This window comes from Malaya genurostris, chromosome 1 (assembly GCF_030247185.1).
Source record: "Malaya genurostris strain Urasoe2022 chromosome 1, Malgen_1.1, whole genome shotgun sequence".
NCBI lineage: Eukaryota > Metazoa > Arthropoda > Insecta > Diptera > Culicidae > Malaya > Malaya genurostris.
The window spans coordinates 122,547,738-122,563,392 of record NC_080570.1 but is presented as its reverse complement, the minus strand read 5'-3'; the positions used below and the strand labels follow the sequence as shown (position 1 = coordinate 122,563,392).

The following is a 15,655-nucleotide window of genomic DNA, read 5'->3' as shown; positions in this document are numbered from 1 at the left end:
ATTATTAGGAAACTCAAAAACATGAAGGCTCCTGGTAATGATGGAATTTTTAATATTCTTATTAAAAATCTTCCCGATGTTGCCTTGAGACTCCTGGTTAAAATTTTCAACAAGTGTTTTTCATTAGCTTACTTCCCAAAAAGATGGAAAAACGCTAAAGTAATTCCTATCCTAAAACCTGATAAAAACCCAGCAGAAACATCAAGTTATCGCCCAATTAGTTTACTTTCTTCTATCAGTAAACTTTTTGAAAAAATTATCTTGTTAAGAATGATGACTCATATAAATGAGAATTCAATTTTTTTACCAGAGCAGTTTGGATTTCGTCATGAACATTCAACTACTCATCAACTTGTCAGAGTAACGAACATGATAAAATCAAATAAATCTTCTGGGTTATCCACTGGAGTTGCTTTTCTAGACATAGAAAAAGCATTCGACAGTGTTTGGCACAAAGGTTTAATAGCAAAAATGTCTGATTTCCAGTTTCCTATTTATTTGATCAAAATGATTCAAAATTATTTAACTGATCGTACTCTTCAGGTTAGCTATCAGAATTGTAAATCTGAATTGCTACCCGTACGAGCTGGTGTTCCGCAGGGTTCGAGTGTAGCTCCAATCTTGTATAATATTTTCACTTCTGATCTTCCAAATCTACCCGTTGGTTGTCAGAAATCGCTATTCTGTGACGACACAAGTCTGTTAGCCACAGGTAGAAATCTAAGAGTGATCTGCAGTCGCCTACAAAGAAGTTTAAATATTTTCAGTGATTATCTGTCAAAATGGAAAATTAAACCAAATGCAGCAAAAACGCAATTAATTATCTTTCCTCACAAGCCAAGAGCTTCTTTTCTAAAACCAAACAATAATCACATTCTCAAATTGAATGGCTTGGAATTGACATGGTCTGATCAAGCTAAATACTTAGGTTTAACGTATGACAAAAAACTCACTTTCAAGGATCACATTGAAGGAATCCAGGCAAAGTGTAATAAATATATTAAATGTTTATATCCTCTTATAAACAGAAATTCTAAGCTCTGTCTAAAAAACAAATTGTTAATTTATAAACAAATTTTCAGACCAGCCATGCTTTATGCGGTACCAATTTGGTCAAGCTGTTGTTCCACCAGGAAGAAAACGCTTCAAAGGATTCAGAATAAAATTATGAAAATGATTCTGAAGCGTCCTCCCTGGTTTAGTACAAATGAGTTACACAGACTCACAAATATAGAACCATTAGATGTAATGTCACATAATATTATAAGCAAATTCCGACAAAAATCGATGCAATCTTCAATTGAATCGATTCGCTCTCTGTATTAGTTAGTAAGTTAGTATATAAGTTCCTTTTCCCCATTACACAATACAAGTAGGTTTAGAATTTTCCCTACACAAAAATCTCAGAATTGCGGAAGCAAATGATGTCTTCATGGTAATAACCAAATCATATATATATATAACAGGGCTGAAAAGTCACCACTTGTGGCTGAACACCCAATTTAAATCTTAATAATTTAATTTTAACTCATATTCCAATAAATAGTTATTAAAAAAAAAAAAAAAAAAGAATATGAATCCATGTTTCGTCAATATGACCTACCAAAATTTGTTCATATTACCTGCAAAACATCTGTGACCAATTAAACACAATGGGAATGACAGTACTGGCCTGTTTAACCCGTTTTGCGGTTGATGAAAATCGATTGATATTACGAAGAAAGACCTGAAAATAGGATTACAAATGAATTCAATGACCGAACAAATCTTGTTATACCGTTTTACTCCAATTTATCATTTAAGTGAGTCTTAAGATTTTGCTCAACATTGAATCCATTTGTAATCCTACTTTCAGGTCTTTCTTCTTAATATCAATCGAGCCTGCTTTCGGTATGCGAGAGAAAGTTTAACAAGAAATACGACTTTTGATATAAATTGGGGTAAAAAGGGTTAAACAGGCTAGGTATAAAAAGGGAATTCGGGGTAAAATGAACATGATAGCGTTACGTGCGGTCCTTCTAAATACATAGAATCGATTTTACTGACCTTTTCACACCAAAAAAGTGCTTTGTCGTCAGCTGTGTCATGCCTCCAAAAAAATCGTCGCGTTTTTGGTCCATTTTCCCCACTGTGCATTGCTTCGCCTGAACGGTATATTTTACCCATAAAGAAGCCGTGTAAAATTAAAACAAGGAAGTGTTTTTGATCCTTTTTTCTGAAGCGTAACTCTTAGCATAATAACTTACAAACTAATGAATAGAATATCATGAAATTTTAACAGCTGTCTTTTAAAGGTTGATATTAACTGAAAAAAGATGACTGCAATAAAACTAGCGCCATCTATGTGTTAGGTCTGGGACTTTTCAGCTCATGTGTTAGCCATGCGAAAATTCTGTACGCTAAGAATCGGCTGCGAAATCTTTGGAAACAGAAAGACCAAATTCCACTACAGTAATGTAATTTCAGGACTCAATTGAATGTCATTTGTCTTCCAATGGTATATAAGTTCGCGAAATAGGCCAAACAACAAACCCTTATTCTGAATAACGACGTATTGATTTTTCTATCGTATTCCATTGTCTTCCCAATAACGCTAGCAAAAGCAAAGGTGGCTAGGATTCAATAGAAATACGTCGTTATTCATAATAAGGGTAAACATCTGAGTTATCGGTGTGAGTTCCATTCCGACGTTTCTGACTATCTTGAGAATTGATTGAAGTTGAGATTAAGATTGCTTTATTTTTATCAGTTCTTCAACTTATATAGTCTATTCTCTCCTAGCTTAGCGAATTAGTTTTTAAAATTGGGATCACTGAGAATCCGGGAGGAGCAGTTAGAACGCGCAATATAAATCTGGCTTAACCAATTGCCATTGTATATTTGGTGGGTAAGAGAGTGAGTAAAGCTTATTGATAAGCGTGAGCGGGTGTGATACGGAGAGGAGAGGGCGATAGCATGTTGGGTTATTCTCGTAAGTGTCGGTTTGAGTTAGTGTGTGTTCTTGAGTTACTGTTATTCTAGGTCGTGTGGACTTGTATCGATTGTGGGACATGAGGGACGTGAAGAAGAGGGAAGTGACACAGGCTGTTGTGTTTTTGTTTACTGTTACTTCGAAGACATAACGATTTGAAACTTGATGCTTCCTTGTTTCTGTAGTCAAATTTTATGACCACTGCGTTTTTTCGCTGGGTCACCGGAACGTGCAAGTGTTGATGTTTTAGTTGCCTTCATGTAGGTAATGTTTTTTATTTTATGTAGGTTTCTAGGTTTTCGTGGAAAGGTGCTTTTACGGGTTTTTGTTAAGTGCGTGTGTGAAAGATTTAGTCTTAAATATTCATATTACATGGTCTGGAATGTGTGAGGAGATTTAGTGTTAAAGGCTCATATTACAGTCTTTCCCAGCATAAAACAATGGGAGGGATGAAAGTGAGTGAAGTACGTACGCTAGGAAAGGTTATACTACTTGGCGTGTTTTGACGTAGGACTACATCTTTCTTCACTGTACTCATCTGGGTGCATTTTCAAAATTGTACAACAAGAAAGCGTAACGGAATCACTCCAGGTTTGAATTCCTAATAACTTTTTATATGTTTAACCTTTCTCTGATTGCTTCACGGAATGAATGGAAGAAGATGTACGATTGTGCCAGTTTCGCTTCAAACAAGAGCAATCGCGTCATCATGCTGCTGGTCGTTTGCATTGGAGAGAAATACAACGATTGTCTAAAGCAATGTTGCTCGAATATCAAAAATACAACGAATGTCTATGATCATCGTTCGCTTTCCTTCGCCTTTGTTCGATAATCGTTCTGGTATTCGGACTTGTCCGTATATTCGGGCGCGAACGAAGCCGACGCTGCTTCGTTACTTGCACGAATATCTATTCCTTGCAGTTGTTATTCGCATTGAACATACCCCCGAATGACTTAACGCGAATATCGAACGAATATTCATACAGCGATCATCGCCAAACCTCATTCGCGATGATCGCTCGTGCTGTCTTTGAAACATGCAAATTAAGATGTTTCCCCCCGCACTATTACTATAGTCTTATGTGTATGTGATGAACTATATTCCAGCATTCTACCATTACTGGTACCCAACGAGATAAGATGAATTTATTAGATGAAGAATGCTTTGCGAAGAATGGAAACCAACGATCTTCGCCGTGACGCTATTCGAACCAATTCGAAGAATAAAATAAATGAACGAATGACAAACGAATGTATAAAACGAACATGCACGATGTATACCAGCAGCGAAGAATGGATTAGTATATTCGGGTTCTCTACGATTATTGCTTATTCCTTTTGCACCCTTCTCTCTTTCGAGCAGTGAATAGTTCAACGTTGTTCGAGACTGGCATATTTGAAGGCAGTATAATCACAGCAAGGATGCGTGAATGAATTAGTTATACGAAGAATATTTGCAACATTGGTCTAAAGAACTAGAAAGATTACGTCTTTGCAAATCGAAGGCAAAAATAATCAGTTCAATGCAAATATAGAATAATTTAATTAGCTTCGTGCACTGTTCGCAGTTCGGTATTGTCAGCAAACGAGTGCAAATAATGCTAGCATTTGACTGCTTCACGTTCGAAAAAAATGTTCCGAACAGTGTTCAATATCGTTGAGAATTCCACAATTTGGTCATTCTGAAAGCCAGAAATAAATCCCGTACAGCATTTTGATAGTTTTTTTTTCACTAAAATATCGAGATATATGAAATATTGAAATATATGAGCGATCGTATAACTTGTGTTACATTATATTTATGTAATGACTATGAGTGTGTAATGACTAGTGCCCTTGTTTGTTTCTATCATTGCGATTGTATTTTTATGTTATCTTTTCGAAACAAATCAATTATATTTCTAAAGAAGGGAATTATATCACCATTTTTCATAGAATTTGTGTGCAAGATCCGTTTGGATTCAATACCAGTAGCACTATCTTATACATAACCATCAAAACTAGATTCTTCTTTAAATTCCTGAAACAGATTATCTAATCGCTGCCCGTTTCCTATCGTTTCAGATCACGAAACCACCGGTCGTTTCGCCGCCGTCTGACACATCGGTTCGCTACGCCGGGTAGCACCGTGTCTTCGCACGATCATCGGTCGTCGGTCGACTTTGGCAACGGGGCCACCAGTGGCCACCTTCGGAAGCGGCACAATCACGAACGAAGCTACCACCATTGGAGGAAACCGTAGTGGCAGTACTTCAACAACGCCAGTGTTGCCAGGGCGCCCAGTGCGAGTTCGGTGCGCTACCAGCAGTACGCCTACCATCCGATCGGCCGTGCGCCGGAAGAAGCGCCGGAGACGAAAGAAAAACAGCGACCACTATGGGCCACTACCGGGTGGCGTTAATGGCGTTAATTTACAATCCAACACCAACAGTAGCGTGAACAATTGTAGAGTAGAGAGTGATCGGTGGGGAACGTGGAATTGAATAAGAAGAAGAAGAATAAGAAGGAAAGGCGAGATCAGGAGTTGCCAGTCGATTTCTGTGTTTTGTGCGATCGTTTCCGTTCCGTTTCTTCAGTGTTTTGGTTCGAGTTTTCTAGATAAATAGTTATCGAAAGTTAATTGCGGTTTGACCGACGTTTTGACGGACGTCCTGTCGAACACACTTTTTCACAGCCGATTCCCCGGGGGCCGAGAGGAGCACACGACTGTAGCGGAAAATCGGAATTTCGGAGTAAAACGGGTATCCCAATCATTGTTGTTTCGTGTCGTACTACGTAGCAACAATACTCAAGTAATCAAACAAAAATTTAAAAAAAAGGAACAAAATTAAGCATACGCCACGCGCTTAAATTATCTTTGGCCGCACACGTGCACAAACAAAATGCAGTTGGCTATTGGGTTTCGCCACTAGGTAGTACATACGTAGCTTGTCAGTGTGAGTGTGTTTCGGTAAAGCAAATCAGCAGAAAGCATCCAGTGTGCGATAGTGTAAATAGGAAAAAAAATTTTCTATCATAGCCGTGTCTATCCGTAGCTTGCAAAAAAAACTCGCATTAGTGAGTCGGTCATTGAGATCTAAAATATTTAGCAAATCAAAATATAAATAAACACACATATTTAGTTTAATTCGTACATTACGAAAGCCAACAGAAAAAAAAAATCCAAACTGTCGGGAGATTGTGGGACCAGCCAATTACACTGTTTGTCACTCCGAATGTATTACCAAACGGCGAGGCTAGCCTAGACCCTCTAGCTTGCGCGCGTGTGTGTGTGTTTGTTTGTTGTAGTCATCCAATTCGGTAGGAAGAGAACACAAGACTACCAGCAGCCATCACGATGGATTATCCGTTGATTACGACGGGTAACATCTCGCAGGAGGACTTCCTGGCCATTGTCGGTGGGAACTCTTCGCTGGCGGGACTTATGCACGGTTCCGCGACGAATTCGTTGAATGATTCCCTGAACGGCGTGATGGCCACCGGCGGTGACAATCGGACTATCTTTACTGGCTACCCGAGCGGATACACACTGCCGCACATCATTATCGCATCAATTATCGTGACAATACTAATGATAGTCATCGTAGTCGGTAACATGCTGGTGATCATCGCGATCGCCACCGAGAAGGCCCTGAAGAACATCCAGAACTGGTTCATTGCGTCGCTAGCGGTGGCGGACTTCTTTCTCGGTCTGGTCATCATGCCGTTCTCGCTGGCCAACGAACTGATGGGTTACTGGATCTTCGGGAACTGGTGGTGCGATATCCATTCGGCCATGGACGTGCTGCTGTGCACGTCGTCGATTATGAACCTGTGTCTGATCTCACTCGATCGGTACTGGAGCATCACCAAAGCGATCGAATATCTCAAGTCTAGGACACCGGGCCGGGCGGCATTTATGATTGCGGCGGTGTGGATCATGTCGGCACTGGTTTGCATACCGCCGCTGCTGGGTTGGAAGGCACCCCGTCCGGAGGAGCACGTCGAGCTGCCACAGTGTCAGGTGAGTCGTGTTGAAAATGATTTTTGTATATTTAAACGCTACTTCGAAAATGATAAGAACTTTTTAGTTCATTTTTAATGAACTCAACTTATGATCATAGAACCTTCATTTTATTTAACCTCAATTTTTTACAATTCTTCAGAAAAAGCGGCTGTCTTAAAATGCAAACAAATGTCTTTTACTTTACATCGTTTCGATATTTGGTGAAGGTTGTGTTCATGGAAAACTGCAACTTACTGAAGTCTATCGTTTATGATCGAAATGTCTAAAGTGTTTATTTACGTATATTATGGGCAAGCGGTATGAAAAACTGCAATGACTATTGACTACATAACAAATACAGGGTTGCGCAATGGAACCTGGCACATTTTTACAAAGGTTATATTTATTTATTTCGTCAAGTAAATGTAGACTACTTATAAATTGTTTACAATGTTCACTTACATACAACGCATTATTTCTACGACAAAGCTGAGATTTTATTTCATTTTTGGATATAGTAAGGTCAAGATGTTCGCAGTATTGATTGTAATGGCGCATTATTCGATTGATTGGGCTATATTTTGCATAATTTGTTCTAGTGTTTTTTTCTAAAAATAATTTCCTGGTTCGTAATTGACGGCTAGGTATATGAAAATTTAATTTCGAAAATAAAGAAGGTGATTGAATGCGTTGAGCAATAATGTCGCTGATAAAATGAAGCATTGCAAAGTTGCGGCGTTCTTTAAGTGTTTGTATATTGATGAGCATGCAGCGTACTTCATATGATGGTAGAGGAAATGCTGTCCAGTTTAATTTACAAAGTGCATATGTAAGGACGCTGGTCTTACAAGCCAGTTGTCGTATGTTCGAGCCCCGACCTGGAAGGATTCTTAGTGTCAGTAGGATTCATAGTACTAGCCATGCAATAATTCTGTACACTAAGAATCGGCTGCGAAGTCTGTTGAAACAAAAAGGCCAAATTCCACAAAAGGAATGTGATACCAGGACTTTGCTTTGCTTATTGTAATATGAGCATTTAACGCTAAATCTCCGCACACATTTCAGATCATGTAATATGAATATTCAAGACTAAATCTTTCTCACACCCCAGACCACACGCACTTGACAAAATCCCGTAAAAACACTATTCCACGAAAACCTAGAGACCTACATAAAACAAATACATTACCTACATGAAGGCAACTAAAATATCAACACTTGCACTTCACGCTGACCCAAAGAAAGGTACGACGTAGACATAAATTTCGACTGCAGAAACAAGGAAGCATCAAGTTTTAATCATATGATATGCGAGTCAAAATGCCAGCAATCATGAATGCAAGTGTACGCAAAAATTGAAGACAAAAATTAGCGATGCGATGGAAGCAATTTTTTATTTTGCTTAGTTTAATTGTCTCGTAGATATTGCCCTGATAAAAAGTGTGCGTTGAACATCACAAATTAGTTTAGAAAACTTTAAACGTAATATCATTACTTATCATTGGAAGATGGCGAAACGATTGGGTTGGATAAAAATTAAACTGATAAATAAAACTGATAGTCCGCTTCAAAACGTCGTTTAAAATCGTATACTAATGTACATATAATGTACTTCCTACCTGCAATAAAACTAATGAAACAGTTTATTCAGATTTCACCGAATACTATTCTCACGTTCGTACTCCGTGCTGTTGAAATTTTGCGGCAAGTAATGGCAGATAGATTTTAAAAAAGCTGGGGTTGAATCACCTGAGGACAATCACTTTTGTAAAGTGAAAATTTTGCAGTTTATATTCTATTTCGGGTTGGTTTGATATTTATTTTATTTATGATTTTGAAAATGGACTGAAATATCTACAGTGATATTTTTTAAAATCACATATGATTATGAATGATCAAGTCCAATACGCAATATCAATATGCAATGCAAATAGAGTGACAAAAATATATTCTGAATATTGATTATAGAGGCAAGTCTAATCTTTTAATTCCAGGGATGATTTATTTTCTCATATTTTTATTATATTAAACACAATTTAACGCTTCTTCGCATAGATTTGATTTATAGAAGTAATAGGAGTGCAGGGTTTTCCACAACGTTTGAACTTACTGAGACGCCATGTAACTGCTTGCTTTGCAAAAATCAAAGCAATTAAGAAGAATGGCTAATCAGGAAATTAAGACTTTTAAATTCAGAATCACGGTTGTGGTTCCAGCCAACTGCCACAGGATGTCGAAGCATTTTGTAAAACGCAACATAAAATTGGAGGAATAGATGTTCCATTGAAATTTACTTTTGCATTTTTGTATCGCCTTATTAACTTAGTCCTATTTTAATGCATTCATTAAATTTTTGCATTTAATATTATCATTTTTGGAGTTTCACAAAACTATTGCCTCGTAAGTTTTTTTTCCAAAAGCAAACAGCAAAATAATAACGTAATGTGATATCAGTTGAGAAATTGATGAGCTGAAATCAAATTAAGATTACAATCTGATATTGCTGTCAAAAATGTGTTGAAAATAAAATGTTCTACAATTGACTCCCGAAGTGATCGGTTTAGCTTTTTTTTAAAAAAGAACATCCGCTAGAAGAAATTGTAAATTCAATTTCATAACATTTTTCAATATTCATATTACAGAGGAAACGATTTCAATTTGAAAAATAACACAATCCGCGTGGTTTATCAATTTGTCAGATAGTGCGATTTAGAATTTTTGTTACTCATATCACACATTCAGTTTTGAAACTACTCATTGCATTATTTACCTTAAAACTATGTTGAGCAACAAAATTTTTACGTGAATACTTAAAGGATCACATACAAAGAGTCCAAATGAAATATAATTCTGTTATCATATAATCAGGAGATAGTAGGAGAATATAGGATCAAGAAAAAAAAATATGCATTTAATTCCACTTTATTTAACGTCACTAATGTCACGAGACAGATAATTTTGTTGTGTTTGATTGTATGATACTTGATTTTTAGATATTTATTTCGTTATTGGAAACTGCGGAAGGTCTTCATTGCACGATTATCCATGGCACAGTTTCCACTGTAGAGAGTTTGTTTGTTTTTGATAATAATAGAAATATCATTCTTCAGTAAAATCTTATGTTGGCCTCCAAATTAGTGCCTTATACAAAATTATAGAAGTTCTATTTCGGTTTTAGTTTCTATTATATTGTAGCTCTAACGCCCTGTATATTGAATGTGACGGAATTATTTGGTGTTTATGGTTCTTCTTGTATTTGTAAGAACTAATAGTGTGTATCATCAAAGTTGGTCTCAATCTTTTTGGTAGTTGACTTGGTTCGACACAACTTGTCTCGAAGTCAATACAAATACTATTAGTTTATTATGAATGATTAACATGAAATTAGAAGCAATTATTAGTGTCATCACATATGTTTATAATTATTAAGTAAACGATCGTCGAATGGCTTTGTAATCGGTATATAAATAGTTTCACGATTATGAGAAACAATAATAATTGACAAAAACTTGTGACTATTACTTCTCAGGCATAATAAACAACCCTACATTCGACCGAATGAAAAATACCAATTTGGCATTTCGAATGAGGTATAATTTGTTTGGAAAAGTCGAACTCGATCGAAACACAAAATGAATTTATTATAGAACTACGGAATAGGAGTGAAAGTTATATATTTACGACACACAAAAACGCTCCATTAATAACCCTTTACAGTTTGATGATTAATCAATAACATATTCTGGCAGGTATCAAAGTTGTCCCTAACGCTACAAATCACGATTGAAGTATAGCAAACACCGAAGAAATGTGCAGTGAAGACAATTCAAAAAGATTCGACATCTTTCTTATAAGCTTTATACAGGAATAAAGTTTTATCCTGGGCGGTCATTCAGTTGTACCGCCATACGTCGCAGAGAACGAATCACCGTGAGTAGAAAATTCGACTCAACGCGAGTCATCAGCACCACCGAATAGCTTTCTACCTAAACGCTTCGAAACGAACTCACTGCGAGCGAACAGAGTGCATATATGATGCTTGCTTGCTTTGCCAAGCGGTACAATTCTCTGAGTGGAAGGAAATAATGAATGAAGCAGACACGGAATATATACAAACTGCTCGCCGCACGGGTAGAGCATCGCCGGTGAAAAGAATAGTTCACGAGTAATGTTTCATTGATAGGATCAGCAACCTTGCCGAACACACTAATACCGTTTTCGTTTATTGATCAGAGCAGCCCGAGAGCTGACCCAGAGTCGCCAAAACAACTTTTGATGAGTTTGTTTTAGCAACCTGGTGTCGCTCTAGATCGGACTCCAATCGCGTAGTTTCGCTCTGAAAATTTTCTCGGGTCGCACCACGCATCCATGCAAGTTTGTTTATTTTTTCTTTTTTATATGAGTTGTTGTCTAGGGCGCGTAACACGTGTTCGTTTTACTCGGATTCAGAGTTGCCCGCGTGTAGGTTCTAAAACGAAAACGGTATAAATAAACATGACATACTGTGTCACTTCCCCTTCTCGACGCCCCTCATGTCCACAACTGAATAGCAACCAGCACGACCTAGAATAACAGTAACTCAAGAACGCACACTAACTCAAACCGAAACTCACGAGAATAACCCAACATGCTATCGCCCGCTCCTCTCCGTATCACACCCGCTCACTCTCATCAAGAAGCTTATTTCCTCTCTTACTCACAAAATATACAATGGCCGACTCGATACAACTAGTCCCATTGGTTAAACCCGACTTACACTGCGCGTTCTAACTCCTTCCCCTAGATTCTCATCAATTGTAAAAAAAAGAGAAAACTAATTAACTGACTAGGAGAGGATAGGATATGAATTAAGGAACTGATAAAATAAAGAGGCATTCAGTCTTAATCACAACTCAACCTGTAATCTATTTATTTTAAACTTATGTAAAAGAAATTGTTTTTGTATAGATTCAATGCGTTCTTCGTGAATAATGTTATATGGATTCCATACTAGGCTGCAATATTCCAAGATTTTTTTTACATTGAGTTGAAGTAAACTTTCGCAGCACCAAATGTGGAAAAGATTAATTTCGTTCTGGAATATTGCAGCGTAGTTTTTAATTTCCATGAAGAGTTTCATGTCGTCTGCATATATAGGCACTTTTTAATTTTTGAGTATGAAGAAAATGTCGTTTATATTTAAAAGGAAAAGAAGAGGCCCTAGGTGAGAGCCCTGAGGTACGCCGGAGTTCATGTTTTGGAAGCGAACTACTTGTACACGATTCGTTAAGTATGTTTTAAGCCACTCTAGAAGGCTATGTTCTATGCCATATTTTTGTTGGTTGTATAGAAGTAATGGTGTGTCAGTCGGTGTAAAGAGTTTCTACGTAGTTGCCAGCGTCCATTGCGTTCAGAGTGAATGTCACTAATTCAAGGAGATTTGTTGTAGTTGAGCGGCCTTTGAAAAAGCCATGCTGTTTGTTAGTTATTACGTTCTTCAGTTGTTGAAAAAGTTTTTCGTTTACAATTTTTTCAAATAATTTTGGAATGCAAGAGACAATGGCTATTTCACGGTAGTTCCGAATGTTAGATTTTGAACCAGATTTAAAGATTGGTACGGTCACGGTCAGTTTCTGAATACGATGTATATACTTCCTGAAGAAAGTTTGCAAATTGTTTGCAGATTTCTGTACTATTGTTTCCTACATGTCCGTCGAGATGCATTTGAGATGGAAAATTGTTGATTTTTAGTTTAGTTTTTGTGTAGTTAAAAAAGTTCTTAGGGCAAGTCTTTATTTCGTTTTCAATTTTGCGGTTGTATTCTTCGTGTGCTGTGTTAATGGCTATTTTGAGTTGATTGCATGGGTTTAAGTAATTTTGAAGATGAGCATAACTTGTTCCTTGTTTGTAAGTTTTGTGTGCTTTTTGTTTTCTATTTTTCAAATGTTTCAGTTGTGAATTGAACCATACAGGTAATTTGCTGTTATGATTTTTTCTTCTTCTTTTCATGGGCAAAGTTTCGGCTAATATTTGATTATAATGTGATAGAATTTGTTTACTTCGATGTCGACATTTCCTTCTGTACTCAGTATGTTCCATCAATTTATTATACTTATCCTACACTTGACTTCTTCAAAGTCAATTTTATTGTATTCCGGCACTGCCTCATATTCCAAGTCGTAGAGAAGGGATGCATGGTGTTCGAATTTGTTTGCATTTTCGGGTGGGAAGTGAACAGAGCAGTAAATATGTTCTTCTCCCAATATTGAGACTTTTGCCCAAACATGCTCAAATTCTTTATATTTAGGAGTAATAATTTCTTCAGAAGTAAAGCAAGAGTTTATGGCTATGAGGACTCCACCTTCAGATTTTTTTCTGACAGAGAGATAAATTTCGGTCGTGCCGAAATACGTTAAAATTATTTCCAAATACTTCTTTTTGAAATTTTTTCTTCTAAATCGCTGCTTTCTTCATTCGACTTCGCGAAATCGACTCTCTCACTGAAAACTTTGAGCACTCGGAAAACAAAAACCGAATACAAGTAATACACCGGACAGTGTAGCCCAGAAGGTTGGAAGACACAAAGCTTTTTAATGGATTGTTTTGCTTTGACACTTCTCATGGGTTTTTGGCTAATAAACTTGTTAATTAAACCAATTTCATTTTTGTGTTCTTTGTGCTGTCCTTCAGTACTGATGGTGATAGAAAATAGAAATAAATTTTCTGATTTTAATAACAAATTAGTTGTCAATGAGAATTTCGTTTTGGATTGAAATATTGCTGGTTTTTGTCCAGGATATTCGCCAACTAAACAAATTCTCTAAAGATAAGAGTTTTTTTTTCAGGAAAGTAGATTCTCATTTTTAACTATTTTCATAGTTATTTTGGAAATTTTGTTGTTAAAATCAACTAATTCAAAAACAGTAATACGAATTATGCACAGAGCTAATTTCGGTCGTTCCGTGCATGGTAACGAATGTATACTGAAATCTGATCTGATATACAATGAACCTTATCATTGCAAATGTCAAGGAAAAGAACATATCTCACTTGTAGACGATCGCAGACGAGTAATTCAACTACGGTATGTAAGCTTTTTTGAAGTAGTTGAATATGTAAGTAGTCTCATCTGCACCTTTGTGCGTCTTTCGATGATAGACAAGTTAAAACAAAAAAAAAACAAGAAAAATGGCTCTATTTCATTAAATTGAAATGATAGCGGCATAGTATATTTGAGAAATTTATGTAGTTTCTAATGATAAAACACTTTGTCGAACATGAAAAACTCATATAAATTGAAAATGTGTATGTTTTCTAACAAAAACTGGTTTTAGGACACCCTTTTCAGAAAATACATTATATCATGAATTACACTCAAATTACGAGAATAGTACCTTTTGCCAATTTGTTTGAAATGACTTTCTGAACAACTTTGTCGAAGGAACTTATCCCCCAAAAATAATATTTTTATCTCACTTTTAGGGGGATGAATCTCATAAACAAAATTGATCAAAAAAAGGCGTCTTTCATTCTGAGTAACTTTGCTTAAAATACTGTACCTCAAAAAACCACGTTTCTATGAGTTATCAATTAGGAGCGTAAAATTGCGCTTCTGAACCACTGTGCACCGTTACAATTCTAAAAGCAAAGCAATTTAAAGGGGAAAAATTTACACAATTCATCAAATAATACGAACGACAATCGATATTCGGAAGTGAGAAAAAAGCATGTCAGTTTTATTCGTATTCACGCCCTCCGGTTATGTATGTGACATCACCCATCCGCCTGTTATCTCTTTAGAAAGCATTTTTTTTTCGTACGTTTCAATTTCTTCGGTCTAGTTAATTAATACCACGTGTAAACTTTCTTCTGCTGTTTTGATTCTCGGTTTCGGTCTCCGGTTTCGGAAGTAGTGGTCAAAAACTCCGAAACGAAAATCACATCGATTTCTCAGTTTCTGGTTGAAGAACACGGAATATTGTAGAATTTTGTGTGGGTCTGATTTTCGAATCTGGCATTCTAGATATGCGAAAAAGTGGACGAATTCTTCAAACTTCAATTTTATTTGTAGACCTTTTAGGTTGATGTACAAATAACACCTTAGCTTTAATATAACTCATACATTTGCAATTGTTACTTTGGAGCAATAATTAAACTCTTAAATTGTTCGATTTTCTCGATTGTTGTTGAACCAAAAAGTTGCTCTATTGAAATGATTGCAGTTTCCAGTAAGCTAGCATATAAATAACAAGCTAACATGAACCGTAATAAACTATATTTGAGTCCATAGAAGTTTGTAAAGTACCCTTGCAAAATAATACGATCTGATAAAAATCGACTCCAATCGACCACCGACAGAACACAGTGTTCCGAAGATGTTGAAACTATCTACGGACGGCTATTTCGGGGCAACACATTATCTGCAAACTTCATCATTTTCTCGGTATTATTTGCATTTGCAGAGAGTTTCCACCGAAGGAAGCCGAAGGAAGGTGGTCTATTTTCAGGATAATTCCTTTTTCACATCCTGCCACCGTGCCGCGAGTTTCGCACGTCCGGTGCCCGAAATTGGCGACTCCTTCCACCATTTCCATGGTTTGCAATTCCAACGCCTAGCATTTGGTAGCACTATGAGCTTTTTCAAAAGTTCCTTCAGCACAGCATCGTCACCGTGTTCTGCGGTGAAGGGACTTTTAATTGGAAACAATTTGCCATGTACT

At 36.8% G+C, this 15,655-nt stretch overlaps 1 protein-coding gene across 1 annotated transcript in view; it reads left to right on the top strand.

The window, feature by feature from the left end:
• Nucleotides 1-15,655, top strand: part of LOC131425663 (alpha-2 adrenergic receptor) — a 708,037-nt gene that overhangs the window by 90,386 nt on the left and 601,996 nt on the right. The window contains exon 2 of the mRNA XM_058587719.1: nt 5,036-6,974. Coding sequence (XP_058443702.1) covers nt 6,309-6,974 — 666 coding nt within the window. The 5' untranslated portion in view covers nt 5,036-6,308. The remainder of the gene's footprint in view (nt 1-5,035; nt 6,975-15,655) is intronic.